Source organism: Triturus cristatus, chromosome 10, assembly GCF_964204655.1.
Source record: "Triturus cristatus chromosome 10, aTriCri1.1, whole genome shotgun sequence".
NCBI classification, from domain to species: domain Eukaryota; kingdom Metazoa; phylum Chordata; class Amphibia; order Caudata; family Salamandridae; genus Triturus; species Triturus cristatus.
Window position 1 is genome coordinate 413,002,667 of NC_140593.1, and position 16,597 is coordinate 413,019,263.

The window sequence follows — 16,597 nt, forward strand, 5'->3', positions numbered from 1 at the left end:
TCTGTTCAATAGTTTTGTGCTCAGAAACTAGGCGCAGGCCAAAATCGGATACAATCCAATTCAAGAGATCTTGACAGAATGGAAATGTAACTCTGGAATTAGGAGATCTATTAGACACTGTTCAGATTGAATTGTTCTACGAAACGCCAAACATGTTCCACCTCTGGCAGAACCAGGACCTTTACATCCATGAATAAAGGTGAGCCAGTATCTTTAGAGCACGACCACTAGGTGGCACCAAATTACAAACAGATGGCTGAATGGTTGCCTCCCTATTAGTGGATGTAAGGCGATCCATCAACAAAATTACAGTAGCAGCTGGTACCGGACATGGGTGGTGGGACGAAAAAACAAAATAAAAACACTTTATTTGCTACAGCCGTCCGGCCGCTGCCTTTCCTCCATCCTCTTCTTCCTGTCTACAGACCTGGCAGCAGGAAGCACCCGGGCTCCCAGGCTCCCCTGAGCCAATCACAACGCTGAAATGCAGCATTGTGATTGATCTAAGCACTGTGATTTGGCACTCAGATGGGTAATCAGAGGCTGGGCATGTTCCTGACCAGGCTGTGCATTACAGCCTGGTGGGGAAGATGCAAATTGCACATGACTGTTTGGCCGGCCCAAGAGGACCGGCCAAGCAGTCATGCTCACTAAAGGAGTGCAAACCACTCCTTCCCCCCTTCTGGCCAGCCCGCCCCACCCCAATCATTTTATTTTTCCATTTGAGCATTGGAGCGACGTTCCTCTGCCTTTGCGGAGGAGCGGCCACTGCAAAATTATATATTTCTGTAACCACATTGCATCCTTCACAAAACTTGAAACACATGCTATTAAATTGACTTCAGTGATCCATACATTTCTGGGGGGAAAATGGGACCTTATAGAGGACTAGCATTGTGTTTATATTAATAACTTCCTGAGCATTGATATTGTAAACATGCCACAGAAGATCCTCAGCGTAGACAAAGTTACCAGCTCCAGATAAATGAGATCTTGGATGGACATGACAAACATGCAAGATCGACTTTTAACTATCAACATTGCCGGCATCCCTGCCACCCAACGACCGCAAGGACTAAAGACAGCTGGCCTGCAACAATATTACAAATACTGCGATTTACAAGGAAACGCTGTATTATTGTCCGAAAATAGACCAATACTACGTAGAGGAATAGGACAAAACTAACTCGATGTAGCCTGTATATCTTTAAAAGAGAGATAGAAATATTAAAATGTGCAATATCTCTGGAATAGCTAGACTGTCTAAGCACTGGAATGGATGGACCACCCCATTTTACAAATGGCCAAATAGAAAATGCAATAAATGCCAGATTTACACAGATTACCTTGAGGAATTTTTTTTCAGGATATCCTACAAGGGCACAGCAGAGCAGGTTCGAGGTCAAAAGTTCACCTTGAGCTGAATACAATGTATCTTACCAAATGACTCTGTAGATATACAATTGAGTGAATATTAAAACCAAAAACAGAGGCCATTTTGATAATGTATGTTTCGCCGTGATCGTAATAAAATATCCTTTGATAGGAGTGCACGAGATTGGAATTTTAATACCAGCAAAACATACTTCTCGCTCTATTTTTTGTACTCCCTGGATCCGTTTACTTTCCCCTTGCTTGATTTATGTCATAATCTAACACCACATCTGGCTTTATGTGAACCTGATTACCGATCATTTTGGCATCATTTCACGGTCATTGTTCTGTTGTGAAATAAAGCCTATTTAACACGTATTATTTGTACGGACAGGTTGCACATAAAAACGCCTGGAATCCCAGTAAACGTGTGTTTGCGGACACGTATCTAACTGCTAGTGTTCAGAAGAAATTACCGTTAAAAACAAAACAGGTTATTCCACAAAATTGAGTGAACATAGCCAAATCAACCATTGCAGATATTTTAGCTTTTAATATTGTGCACAACCACAAACTTATTTTGGTGCGGTAATATTTCTTGACAGTTCTCTACAAGACCAGTCCAAGCATGTGTTTCTTCTCCACATATTCTGGTCTCCTGCCTAGGCCTGGGCGGTAAATTCCACTCTCCACACTGAATTTGCGGAATTTGTGTAATTTCTCGTTACGCGATTCACGGCTTTGTGGAATCTTCTGCTTGTTCGCGCTTTCAAAATGCGTGTTTGCGAGGTATTTCCCCCCGAGCACACAAACAGCATTCGCAAACAGGAAAAAAGCATTGCAAACAAGCAATTCCGCGTGCTCGCGGAATTTTTACGTGCTTGCGGTGATTTTTTACCGTTTCACGAAGCTTTGCGTAGCGCGACTATGCAAATTCCGCCCACCTCTACTCCTGCCATAGTATTTCGCTTTGCTGATCTGCTGTTTTTTGTAGGGCACCAGTCAATAAACTGCTATTTAAATGAGGTTGGACCGGCAGTCCTTTTAATGGGGCAGCGTTTTCTAAGGTTGAATTTACTAGACGATTATTTTTAGACTAACGAGCAAGTCTGTGCATGCTTTAGAAGAAAAATAACGAGTTTTGTTAGAAACCAGATATACATAAAAGCTCCTCTGAGTGCTTCCCGTTGCAGTGCAACCTAATATAGCGCCTATAGCTGTGTTTTAAAATCCATTTCTGTGTACCGCGTTTTCACAGCGTGAAATAAATAGTATTCCCCAAGAATCATGAAATGATGGTTTAAGGAAGCTAATCTAACCCTTTCTTATCCAGCTTTCCTGAACGGGCTGATTGGTCTCAGGCTACTTCTGAAAAACAGGGAAAACTGAAAAGGCGCATTTTCTACAGGAGAGTTTCAGTGACAAAGAGTTAAAGCACTGATAACACGAACCTGCTGGAGCGAGATAGTGAGATAACACGAACCTGCTGGAGCCAGATAGTGAGATAACACGAACCTGCTGGAGCCAGATAGTGAGATAACACGAACCTGCTGGAGCCAGATAGTGAGGCGGGAGATGTAAATTCCTACAAACCCCCAGATTTAGGAAAGCTCGTTGGGGTGGAAGAAACTTCATTTTAGGGGCAGTTAAAACTTGGAACTCGCTTCTAGCCGGCATAAATAACAGCCCAAGGCTGTTATCTTTCAGGGAATTGCTAAAAACCTGGCTCTTCCCAATCTAATATTTCCTTCTACAGTTTTCATCGGCAACCTTTCCGGACTTTCTGGTACCAGCGCCTAGACGCCCCTGGGCAATAGTGTGCTATATAAATGTTCAAACCATATCAGATGAGGACTTAATATGTTCTGTTAACATAATGACACCATGATTAATGTGACCAGTAAATGACTAGTTATGTAGTAATTTGGCTGCATTTTAATGTCAGTCTCTTTTATTTTTCAACAGAGTCTAGGAGTACAATCAACTCAACCCCCATCACCCAAAATGCCTACCACAGATTTCAACTTTTCAGTTGGTTTCAAAGACTTGAATGGTGAGTAATTCTTGATATCATTGTTTAGCTGATGAATTCAAGATTGGGCTTTAGAAAAACAAAGCATATTTTTAAATTTATATTATTTTGGATTTTGTAAAGTGTTTTAACGAAGCTGTGGTGGTCTCAGAGTGGTTTGGGTATGGTACACATAAGAAGGAGGGGTGGAATTCAGTATGATGTATTGTGAGGACAAAATGCTGGAGAGCCAATCAACCACTGACAGGGAGGAAGAGTGCTGGAAGATCCCTGCCTACAAATATGACCCCTACAATATGACAAAGCCTTGATCAAGAGTTGTGAGAGCCTAGTTGAGAATCTGCAGGCAGTCTTCAGCGTCTGACCGGGCAGCACTAGTGATCTGAATAGAAAGGACTGTACTGAAAATATGGTTATCCAAATGCAAAGGTGAAGAGGGGTGTCTCTAAGGGTTTTCTGAATTTGAGCTGGTCATTGTGTAGTCTTGGGTATAGAAGAAGGGAATCCCACTGGGCTTAATCTTTTGCATAAAAAGTTAGATCACTCTATCACTTGTGTCTCAGTGGAAGGGTTACCAGTAGGCCACGATTGGCAGTCTTGAGTCCTCGAGAGGTATTCTCAGAGAAAATGAGACTGGCATATTTGAGACAATAATTAACCAACCATACTGTTGAGATACATGGAACTTAAATGTTCAGACCAAGTAGGTTAAAAGGCAGAAATTATAATAAAATACACTGGGTAACAAAGGGTAAAATAATGAACTGAGGATGTTTTAAAAAATGTGGAGCGTGACCAAAGAATATAAAAGAACCACAAATAGACCAAAGTTCAATTTAAAAGCACAGTCAGCAATCGAAAATCAGCATGTCAAATCACACCAGCTCATGCATTGAACCAATATCACATTCACAGGGAACGGGATTAAAGGTGCTTTATGCAATGTTGGAGCTATGGCTTGAGAACATCGAGTGACCGATGGGGTGGTTGTGAAAGAACCTCGCTACTGTGTGCATACACTCTCCTTTAGGTGTGCGTGTCATATTGTGTGTTGCGTGGCTGCTCTGTGGTGTAGGGTGACACCAAGTCATTGGGGTGACCTGGAGGTGACATACCATGCATCATTGTGAAACCCTGGAAAGCCTGAATTGGATTACGTTTTTTGACGTAACGCGAGGCTGGGATCTACGACAGCATTCCAGATTGTCCCATGATCACTCTGACATGAATAGAAGAGAACAGCTTTACCTGTGAGTTCCTCCAGGCATAAGATATACCCGAAGATGAAATGCCCCTAAACACCAAGATGGTGAGGCACTGTCCGAGCAATGCAGAGATCTCCTCTGACTCCCAACTCCACAGGTTAGCACAGTGCAGCAGAAAGGAAAACCAATACCGAACCTTACTTGACCTGAGCCTCCCTCTGGAAAGGTTTACAAGAAAACCTACTTTGGCTTGTACTTTGTGAAAGAAAACAGATGTTACTGTTCTTATTCAGTGATGAGTGGGTCCCTGTCATACCCGTCTCTGTTTCTGTGAGCGCCCCTTTAAGTGGCTGCTGGTAAGCAGAGCAGGTTTTAGGTAACTCCAAACACAGATGTGCCTATTAGGTAATTCTCTTTGGCAGACATTATTATATGCATTGATATATATCATTCTAACTTATTCTATTGTATTCCACATCCCATAACTGCTACAGAGGTACATGGTAATTTCTCCAGTGATCTGTTCCGGCCCATGTTGCATGTGTGCTGAAAATAGGGTTCTGAACGCATTTACCATTTAATAGTTACAAATAAATAACATCATTATATTTATTTAGGAATTAAACATTATGCAGCATAGTAAGGTGGAACTACCATGGACGTCAGTTTACCAAAATGCCATGGGTAGAGGAAGTGACTTCACATGTCCCTTGACTTTCAGTTTTACTCAAACATACACATGCTTACACATAAACACTAAGCCTGGGCAAAGAACTACGCTACGCTTGCGTAGTTTGCGAAGTTTGCGCTACTTCGCACTACGCAAATTGCACGTAGCACAGTGCAAACATGCGTAGCGTTGCATAGTGCAGCGGTAATTTTTTGCTTGCTCGCAGTCCTCAACGTCAAGTTGGCGACCTCAAGCAAGCAAAATGACATCCCGGCGAGACTTTTTCCTCGTTCGCAATCAGCAACATCAAGTTGGCGATCGCGAGCGTGGAAAATAAACCTCCCAGCAAGATTCTCAACGCGGGGAGGTCAGGTTTCTCATTGGGAGTGGTCGCGTATGTTCGCGACTGCTCGCGATGAGAAACTACCTGTCCGCGTTGAGAAAGCTGCTGCTCGAGTTAAAATCTACTTGAGCGGCAGAAAACTACAGCTTGCACTGTGCAAGATGCCGTTTTCAATGATTGCACAGTGCCGGATGCTTGTCCGCACTGTGCAATCATTGAAAACGGCATCTTGCACAGTGCGAACAGGGTACTATGCAGTTCGCGAAGTGCTACGCGTAGCTCGCGTAGTGCACTTTGCGTAGCTACGCGTAGCGCTACTTCGCGAACTACGCCCAGGGTTAAAACACGCAATCAGACATACACACACACACTTACACACACACTCTGTCTACACATTTACACGCACACTCTCTCTTACATAAATACACTCAAAACTGCAAGCACACACACAACATACATACATGTAACAGCATTTTGTTTTTACTTACAGCAGCTGCCAGGGAAGGTCATATTCCAGCTATTTTACCTCCATTTTTTATTAAGCTAATAGCGAATAGGGAAACACCGTTTGAAGCCTGCCTTGCCATACCTGTTGGGGGTCCCGACTGCTGCCCTGTGTTGTTGCGCTGCCGCTGATGCTCCTGGGTCTGTCGCGCTGCGTGTCTCCCCTGCTGCCGCTGTTCCACCTCGTGGCTGTGAGCAGGGGAGACTACACTTCCCAGGATTCATAGCGCCCCTTCTCGTCATCCTCGCGCCCGGAGGCGCACAAAAGGACGCGGCTCCCTCGGTGGAGCGGGAAACACCGTTTGAAGCCTGCCTTGCCATACCTGTTGGGTGTCCCGACTGCTGCCCTGTGTTGTTGCGCTGCCGCTCCTGGGTCTGTCGCGCTACGTGTCTCCCCTGCTGCCGCTGTTCCACCTCGCGGCCGTGAGCAGGGGAGACTACACTTCCCAGGATTCATAGCGCCCCTTCTCGTCATCCTCGCGCCCGGAGGCGCACAAAAGGACGCGGCTCCCTCGGTGGAGCGGGAAACACCGTTTGAAGCCTGCCTTGTCATACTTGTTGGGGGTCCCGACTGCTGCCCTGTGTTGTTGCGCTGCCGCTCCTGGGTCTGTCGCGCTGCGTGTCTCCCCTGCTGCCGCTGTTCCACCTCGCGGCCGTGAGCAGGGGAGACTACACTTTCCAGGATTCATAGCGCCCCTTCTCGTCATCCTCGCGCCCGGAGGCGCACAAAAGGACGCGGCTCCCTCGGTGGAGCGGGAAACACCGTTTGAAGCCTGCCTTGCCATACCTGTTGGGGGTCCCGACTGCTGCCCTGTGTTGTTGGGCTGCCGCTCCTGGGTCTGTCGCGCTGCGTGTCTCCCCTGCTGCCGCTGTTCCACCTCGCGGCCGTGAGCAGGGGAGACTACACTTCCCAGGATTCATAGCGCCCCTTCTCGTCCTCCTCGCGCCCGGAGGCGCACAAAAGGATGCGGCTCCCTCCGCGTCGCGGGACGCGCGCGGGCGGCGCTGGGCTAAGCCCGGGACAAGGGCGGGACCGTCTGTGGCCGTCCGAGGCCGAAGCAGGCCGGGCTGGGCCCTCCCTCTGACAAGTATATTTGAGTATTGTTCTTGACTATTCCCACCTTCAATTTTCTTGGCCAGATAAGTTCGTTTTTTTATGCAAGTCAGACACGCTCACATCCCTGTTGCTCAGTGTTAAATAATTGCCTCTCTTCTGTGACCTATGCATTTGGATCTTGTGACTGTTTGATTTGTGGCATTACACTTGCACCAATGGCTAAAGCTATCAGGAATGTGAAAGGGGGGTCTGGCACCTTAGATGCATTTCTCAAACGTGCAGAAACGGTAGTTGCTAAGGAGATTGAACTAGTTGAGAGGAGACTGTCTCTTGATCCACTGTGCAACATTCTAACAACATCAAATATTGTCCCCTCAATTCCAACTATGAGCAGTCCTAATGTTGTGACTGATTTGCCCTATGGTGCAGTCGCTTCGGTAGAGGATGGCTCGCTTAGGGGGGATACTACCACTATTCAAACTCCAGGGCCTCTCATAACCAGTCAATCCCCCTCTCCTCCAAATACACGTAATAGACAGGCGTGTAGGGAGCAAGCTACTAAACCCAAACAGCTCCAGAGGAAGCGGAAGGCTGGTAGTGGTGGCAATACTACTAAACCCAAAACCAAATATGCTAGGAAGTGCCCCACAAACACCGCTCAAGACTCACTAATTGGTAGCAAATCAACCCAGGATAACCCCATTGTCACCCCATTAGATAGTTCCCAGACTATCCCCTGCTTTGATAAACATAATGAGGGTGATCTTATGCCTAGATTTGCAAACATTTTGGAGGAACGCATTAAGGCTCTGATTACCCCGATCTTGGTAAAACTGGAGTCATTTGATTCTAGACTATCTGATCTGGAGAAACAAACACTAACCCAACAGGGCTTTCCTACTGGAAATAAGCAACATATATCATGTCCTGAGAGCGTCCCATTGCAAGTGCCCTCAGCCAATTCCATGGATACTGGTGCTTATACATCTCGAGCACAGGCTGTAGCACAGATAATTCCTGCCTCCACTAACCCTACCCACCGAGGAGACTCTATCCCTGCCAGTGAGACTTCTAGGTCCCATAGAAGAGATAAACATTATATCTCTACGAGGCATCCCAAATTTCATCTCCCCCCAGGCGTGTCCCTATTCTATAATTCTCACCAATGTTCCTAAAACATTAGACGGGAGGGAGGAACACTGGTCTTCACTAAAAAACAAAGTGTTGCATTATTTAAACACCAGAACAGTGTTGGGCAATGCTCTGTATTCTAACTTTAAGATGGCCCGTAGGGTGGATTGGATAGGAGATACCAAAAAAACTCTTGAAGGAGACTGTGTAGTTGTCAATTTTGCATCCCCTCAACTAATTGAGCACATTTTGAGACAGGCTGGCTCTTTGCTTATCCATGAGGATCGTATTAGTATTCTCCCATTAGGGTTTTTTTATCCACCCAGTTTTATGGTTCCAGTAGTAGGGAGAGTGCAAGCCATTTCCCAGGATTATTATGTCAGACCTATTCCTATTAGTAATAGATTTGAAGCCCTGAGCACTCTAGATTGTAAAGATTGACTTGATAATAGTTCAGCTACAGATTTATCGGGAATACCCATTGCTGCCCCCTTCGGTGTGAATGCTTCACCTCAAGCCGCTTTATATGATGATTCCTGTTTAGATCTTCACGGGGATCTGGTCACTGAAGTTTTGCGGGAAGTTACAATAAGCTCTACTTTAGGCTGTGATGAGCCCAAGGGCCTGTCCTCCCTAATTTCTTGGAATGTGGCAGGACTTAGGAATAAGGTTGACTCTGATGACTGGTCCAATTTTCTTACCAATAGGGATTTTATACTATTGCAGGAAACTTGGACGACCAGTGTGGACTATAGATCTGGCTATCTTAGTTGTTTTGTCCCCGCAGCCCCCAGCTCCCATGGAGGGGCTGAGGGGGGTCTCCTAACATGGATTAAACAAGACAGTGGATACAATTTGACCCAACTGGACTCCAAAAGCAACGACATCTTGCTTATTCGTGTCCAGTGTATTGGCCAAAAAGATCTTTATGTTTTTAATGTTTATGCCAGGGGCTACCAGGGGGCAAATCATCAAAAACGGTGGAGGAGTTGGATCAGCTCCTCGATTTGTATTGCGGAAAGGGCCATGTTATTGTGGCAGGTGATTTTAACTGCTGCTTCGAACCCCTGGACATTAATGACATTGACCTCACGTTTGAGGAGGACAGTGCCTGGAATATTCCCCACTTGACATTACCACCTATTAGGAAGTGGACGGAGGCTGCATTACAACTTAAGCTTCTTTGTATTGGCCATGGGCTCCGTGCAACAAATGGTAGAACAGTCTCTGATAAGCATGGGGCCCATACGTTTAATAATGGCCTCTGTAAAAGTCGTATTGATTACATACTTACGAACAAAGAATACTGGCTTAGAATTAAGGATATGGAAGTGGTGGTAAGAGTAGAGAGTGATCACGACCCCCCACTACTCTCTTTCCAATTATTCAAAACTAAATCCCAAGAGAATCCTCCTATGAAGGTTGAAGTTGTTCCAACCAATGACTTAAGGCGTGTCAAGTGGGCCAACTGTCTGGGGAATGACAAGCAGATTTTAATGATTAAACAACTAACTATTGAGGCTAATAATGCACTACAAAATTGTATTGCCCAGGAGGAAGCTTTGGATAATATCACTATTATCCATACTCAATTTTTTAATCAACTTAGCGTTTTTTTTACTAAGCAGACCCATGTAAAACCCAACAGACCAGTAAGAAAGGAGAATCAATGGTATGGGAAATCCTGCAGGATTGCTTATCGATCCCTGTCAGAAGCTGTTAGATATTGTCTCCATTAGGAATGCTCGTGCATTTTACAAAAAAGCACAACATGAAGCCAAACGAGCATGGGACCAGGAATATTGGAGGGATCTCCACTCTGCCAGTAAAGAGCGCTCACTGTGTTCGTTCTGGGATTTGATCAAATGGGGGAAGGGATCAAAGAGAGAAGCACCCTCAAATCATGTGCTACCTAATTTGTGGGTCTCACATTATGCATCCCAGTTTGCATCAAACGAAGTCCTGATGGACTGTTGTCCATCTATTGTCCATCCAAACGTGGGAGCAGCTTCCCTTGTTTTTACTATAAATGAGGTGAATGATGTACTGAAATCTCTCCCCAGAGGCAGAGCGCCTGGCTTAGATTCGGTTCCGGCTGACTTGTTCATGCATGACAGGGAACTATGGGCATCATATATCCTGTGCCTAGCGAATTGTATAGCAAAAGGCTCACCCATACCCTTAACCTGGAAGGGAGCCCAGATCATCCCGATCTTTAAGAAGGGTGAACGCTCCGATCCAGGCAATTACAGACCCATAAGTCTGATTGACTGTATACAAAAGGTAATAGCCAGACTTGTTTTAAAAAGGATCCAAGGATGGATCGATGAGGAGGAAGTTCTTTCCCCTCTACAGGCAGGTTTTCGCAGTCACATAAGTACCGTAGACCAGGTACTTAGGTTTCTGTTAATTTACTGGCGGGTGGTCTTATTGGGTGAGGGTTTACTTTTTGCAGCTTTTGTTGATCTTAAATCAGCTTTTGATTTAGTTCCCCGTGGCAAAATGTGGTCAGTTTTTACTGACCAAAGCATGCCTCTAGATATTTTAAATTTTTTTATGAAACTACATGAGGATAATTTTGCTCAAGTAAGATGGAACCAGGCGGGCAATACCACAGATAAATTTCCAATTGCCAGGGGTGTTCGCCAAGGGTGCGTCTTGGCACCAACTTTATTTTCCCTTTACATCAACAGGGCGATCAACTATTTTAAGAATACTCCCACTGATGCCCCCAAGTTGGATGGCAAGTTGATCCCCCTGTTGATGTTTGCGGATGATACCTTACTCTTATCTAAAACCCAACAAGGCCTACAAAAAGCCATTGACGTGTTTGAGGTCTTTTGCAAGGACCATGGGCTTATTGTTAATGTATCAAAAACTAAATTCATGGTCCTGCATAAATCCAAACACGTCAGAGGGACCGTATTTATGAATGGGGCCAAATTGGACCAGACTGAGGTCTTTTCGTACCTCGGCATCACTCTTGCGTCAAAGTTGAATTGGAAACCGCATATAGATCAAGTACTAACTAAACACGCCCAATTAACGGGCGCACTTACTAAAGAGCTCCACCTGTCCCAGACCAAACCCTTTCTACCTGCTCTTAAAATATATGATGCCAAGATTAGCTCGGCAATCCTCTATGGGGCAGAACTATGGGGACATATTAATCTCACCCATTTAACAAGGGCCCAAAGTAAGTTTCTGCGTACTATTACTAGCCTTCCATCATCCACCCCCCTTATTCCACTTTATTATGATTTAGGGGTCTTATTTTTAGAGGATATTGCACACTGTCGTCCAGTAGCCTACTGGAGGCGGCTCTGGGTAACTCCAGAACTCTCCGAGTACGGCCAGGCATTACTGGATGTTAGAGGGGTTGACAAGGCACATAAAATTGCCTGGATGAGTGAAGTTAGACTACTTTATCGTGCTATGGGGCTGTCTAACCTATGGGACGAACCTACACTACATACCTTTCCCCCAAAGAAGATTCTAAAAGACTATTATTGGCGAATAGTCACGGGAAAAAGATTTGTTTTTAGTCTTAGTTCGTCTCTAACCATGGATTTTCTTGAACAAAAGGACAGTCCTCTTTTTGAAAACTACTGGGACTGTATCACAGTTCCAGAAGATAGGAAGCGGTATCACCAATTTAGGGTGGGAACTCTTCCTATCAATTGTTTTGTATCCAAATGGCGATTAGGACTTAAATCAGATTGCCCCTTTTGCTCTGCCCAAAGGGAAAGTATTGCGCATGTCTTATTTATATGCCCTGAATATAGAAATCCTAGGAGGGTTTGGTTGAAACCTATATGTTTATCATTGGGTCTAAAGACGGGTGTTGAGGCTCTGCGGTGTCTTAAAACTGACACATCAGAATCTGTGACTATTGCTGTAGCAAAGTTTCTCCACTGGTTCTGGATTATACGTGCACGCAAATTATCTCTCATCTGATAATAAGGTTGTTTTTATTAATGTTTTGAAATATGAATTTTTTTATATTTTACTGTTAAATTGATATTTAATATAATATTTATTTTATTACTGCCACTGTATGTGCACTTTCTGCCGCCCTTGATATGAACCTGGACATTTATTGTTATTGTTTGTGTCCTTTTTATTTGTATGTTGGATATTGTTTTCTGTCTTTAACGATGAAAATATCGAAATAAAGATTTGAAATTGAATAATATAATATTATTCACTAGTAGGATAATACAAAATTGACAAAAAGCAAGGAGAGTGAAGCCCCCACCGACTTCCATAAGGACGAGCTACTTCTGTTCCTGGCAATGATTATGCCACTGCTGACACCAGGGGTCGCAAAGGCAGTGCCAGGGGTCACAAGGGACATGCCAGGGGCCGCAGCAGCGACCCTTAAATAACGTCCAGGGAACTACATGCACTCTAAAGTTGCGTTGTTAGCTTATAGAAGGCTTGGATAACTTTATCCTTTGTTACAACTTTTCATATATATTATTTCTGGCCAGCTGTCCACACTTTTGCATTACTAGAGTAACTTTATTGCAGTTTGGGGAAAAAGAACCTCATATACTTTAAACACCATACATGCGCTGTGCCTGGAGAGTGACTGCAATCACACCAGAAGGCAAACATCCGGTGTTGCGAAAAGTGTCTCAAAAGATGGAATCTCTCCGACATTTACCACGGGAAGACCAACAAAACGTTTAGACGTTTCCTAACGACATAAAATCTACTGTATTAAGAGCCGAGTCCATGGGTGAGTCAAGCTAGTTAAGAAAGTTAAGCTAATTGCCTTTTGGGCTCCAGGCCTCTGATTAGCATTTCTTGCAGATGTCTCTCAGTGTGAAATGACCTTACACTTTAAAGAATAACATGGTTTGCCTTCCTTATTTAATCAAACATCTACATTTTGCCTCGCTTCTAACCCTCGAGCAGTAACTATATATTTTAGTTGGATGTATAAAATATTGATGCAACTCACTTGTATACTGTTTGGGATAATTTACTGTAGCAATTCAAGTTACAATCAATAATAATCTTTATAATTAATCACAGCGGTGACATTTTTAAATGCCACAAAAGAAATGTAGTCTTCGAATTTTATTGTCCTGCAAAGCGCAGATTCATGATGCAGAGAGAGGCTTTGTAGTTAGACACCTACAGTCCCAAACCACCAGCAAAGGGTAGATTTGTTTTCGCAAAGCAACACATCGCAGAGACAACAAAAAATAGCTGGATTGCTTATGTAATCTTAATTACTCCTTAGCGCTACTCTTCATCACTGTCTTTGCTTTATAGAGGAATTTTACCTCTAAGGCAGCAAGTCCCAAAACAATGCTGTTAATGCGATACCCACCCAACCAACCTGGAAGGTGCTGCCATTCTGAGCACATTTTGAACGAACCAGTCCATGACCAAAGACTGACAGCCGGGGGTCGTTGATTGTTTTGTAACAACTGTGATGAGAATGAGTAGGACTAGGGGTGTTAGAAATGGGGGTCTCTAGTTGGCAGTGGTATGTACCCTGTCCAAGTAGGGACCCTTTCTTCTAGTCAGGGTAAGGGAGTTACACACCCAAGATAACCCCTGCTCACCCCCTTGGTAGCTTGTCACAAGCAGTCAGGCTTATCTCAGAGGCAATGTGTAAAGTATTTGTACAAAGCACTACAAATGGACACCACACCAGTTATAAAAAATAAACTATATTTATTTAAACCAAACAAGACAAAAACAACAAAAATCCAACATACAAAATGTAAAATATCACTTTTAAAATGTGGTCCATAGAACCCTATGGATGCGGTGATTTTACACAAAGTAACTTTGGTGAATTAAAATCCAAATAAAAAAACAGCTGCAAAGGAGAGAAGTGTTGGAAGACACAGGGATGTGTCATTTATTGAGTACTTGGGTGAGCGATACATCAGTTCTTCTGCACGCAAGAGAAGTGTTGTGCCATACTGTGTGGAGAAGCGTTGCGTCGAAATCCAAATACAGTTCTGGTCTGCGAGTGATGCAGTGTAAAACGTGATACACAGGTGCAATGTGTAACAATCTGGGAATGCTGGAGTCGGTGCGGCAGTGGCAAAATAGGCGCTGTGCTGATTCTTCCAGCCGCAGACAGGTGATACGTTGATTCTTTCAGCCACACAGCAGGGCCTGCGCCGAAGTTGGAGCGGGGGTCTCGGACGTTGGAGACTCGGTGCTCTGGACTCAGGCTGCGGCAGTTCCTTCAGCCGTGGACAGGTGATGCATCGATTTCTTCGACCTCAGAGCAGCGGTGCATGGAAACTTCTCCTGCACGACAGTGCTGCATTGGAACATGCGCTGGAAGGGCGATGTGTCTATTTTGAATGGCTTTAAACAGCAAAATAACCTCCAAGGGCCCAGAACTGGAATTGGCACCACAAGACAGGTCAGAAAGCCTGGCAGTGGAGTTCAGGAATGCTACAGATGAAGCCTTTGATGACCCTGAGACTTCCAACAGGAGGCAAGCACACACAAGCCCTTGGAGAACCTTCACATGTTTCAGAAAGCAAAGTCTAGTTCTATCACTGCCCACAGACAGAAGCAGCAACTGCAGGCCAACCCAGCAAAGCAACACACAGCAAAGGGGCAGTATTCCTCCTGACAGCTCTTCTTGGCAGAGTCCTCGGTCCAGAAGTGTTGCAAAAATGTGGGGTTACAGGTCCAGTACTTATACTCCTTTTGGCATTTGAAGTAGGCATACTTCAAAAGAAAGTCTTTGTAGTTCACTAACTCCTGCCTTGCCCTCCCTTGGCTCCAGACACACTCCAGGAGGGTGGAGACAGCATTGTGAGAGGACACAGTCCTATTCAGGTGTCCGTGACAACTTCTTCCATCACTCTAGTTCACAAAGACCCATCAGCTTGGTGATGGGCCATCAGGGTATCTAGGGCACACCTCAGCTCCCTTTGTGTGACTGTCTAGAGTGAATGTATAACAGCCCCTGTCAGTCTAAACTAGATGTTGATTCCACAGGCAGGCAGAGACACAGAATAGTAAAGCATGAACATGCCCACCTTCAAAAAGTATAAATATAAAGTAAACAATGGTTCCCTAGGGAAACTGTTAATTTCAATCGTAATCAATCCAACAACACAAATCAAAAAACATCAAAAAACACAGCATTAATAAACCAATCAAATAATCAGTATTGAACAATGAATTACAATTTGGGAGACAACAATTTATTCTTGGTCTATTCAATTAGATATCAACTCATTCGAATATAGGGAAATAAACGAAAATCCTACATGAAGAATGAAAAGGCTGTATATACAGTATTTTAGAAAAACGACGCAGTGACAAAGTGAATAAAGTGACTCAGTGCAATAGTGAAAGTGTAAGTATTTACAATATAAGCACGTATTTCTTAAATAAAATCGAAATATACAAAAACAGTTATAAAAAGTCCTCAAGGCACATGTCCTATCTTTTTTTATAACAAGGAATTCCAATTGGTAAGGGACTGTGGAACTGTCAACGTTTCGTTTCTGTTTATTATATGATCAGGTTTTTTGATTATTTTTCATTTTTGTTTACTGCGGAATTTGTGTGAACATCTGTTCCATCGCCTACCACCTAGGTGAGTGTATGGAGATACTCTCGCTCTCCTCATCAAAAAAACCTTTAACACAGCATAGAGATCTATTACTTATACATATTTATTTTGTTTAGGCTGTTATACACCTCCAGTGTCCTGAAGAAGACCCGATATGACTGTTTACAACGAATGGTTGATGTAGGGTCGAAACGTTGACGGTTCCACAGTCCCTTACCAATTGGAATTCCTTGTTATAAAAAAAGATAGGACATGTGCCTTACAAGGTTTATTATATACCCATAAGGAAGTTGAGGACTTTTTATAACTGTTTTTGTATATTTCGATTTTATTTAAGAAATACGTGCTTATATTGTAAATACTTACACTTTCACTATTGCACTGAGTCACTTTATTCACTTTGTCACTGCGTCGTTTTTCTAAAATACTGTATATACAGCCTTTTCATTCTTCATGTAGGATTTTCGTTTATTTCCCTATATTCGAATGAGTTGATATCTAATTGAATAGACCAAGAATAAATTGTTGTCTCCCAAATTGTAATTCATTGTTCAATACTGATTATTTGATTATTTGATTGGTTTATTAATGCTGTGTTTTTTGATGTTTTTTGATTTGTGTTGTTGGATTGATTACGATTGAAATTAACAGTTTCCCTAGGGAACCATTGTTTACTTTATATTGATGATGCCCAGGTTCCTTGGGTTA

General features: G+C 43.6%; 1 protein-coding gene across 1 annotated transcript in view; it reads left to right on the plus strand.

Moving 5' to 3' along the window:
* The window catches only part of APBB1IP (amyloid beta precursor protein binding family B member 1 interacting protein), a 788,839-nt gene that overhangs the window by 298,252 nt on the left and 473,990 nt on the right, over positions 1 to 16,597 (plus strand). The window contains exon 4 of the mRNA XM_085631699.1: positions 3,340 to 3,427. Coding sequence (XP_085487825.1) covers positions 3,340 to 3,427 — 88 coding nt within the window. The remainder of the gene's footprint in view (positions 1 to 3,339; positions 3,428 to 16,597) is intronic.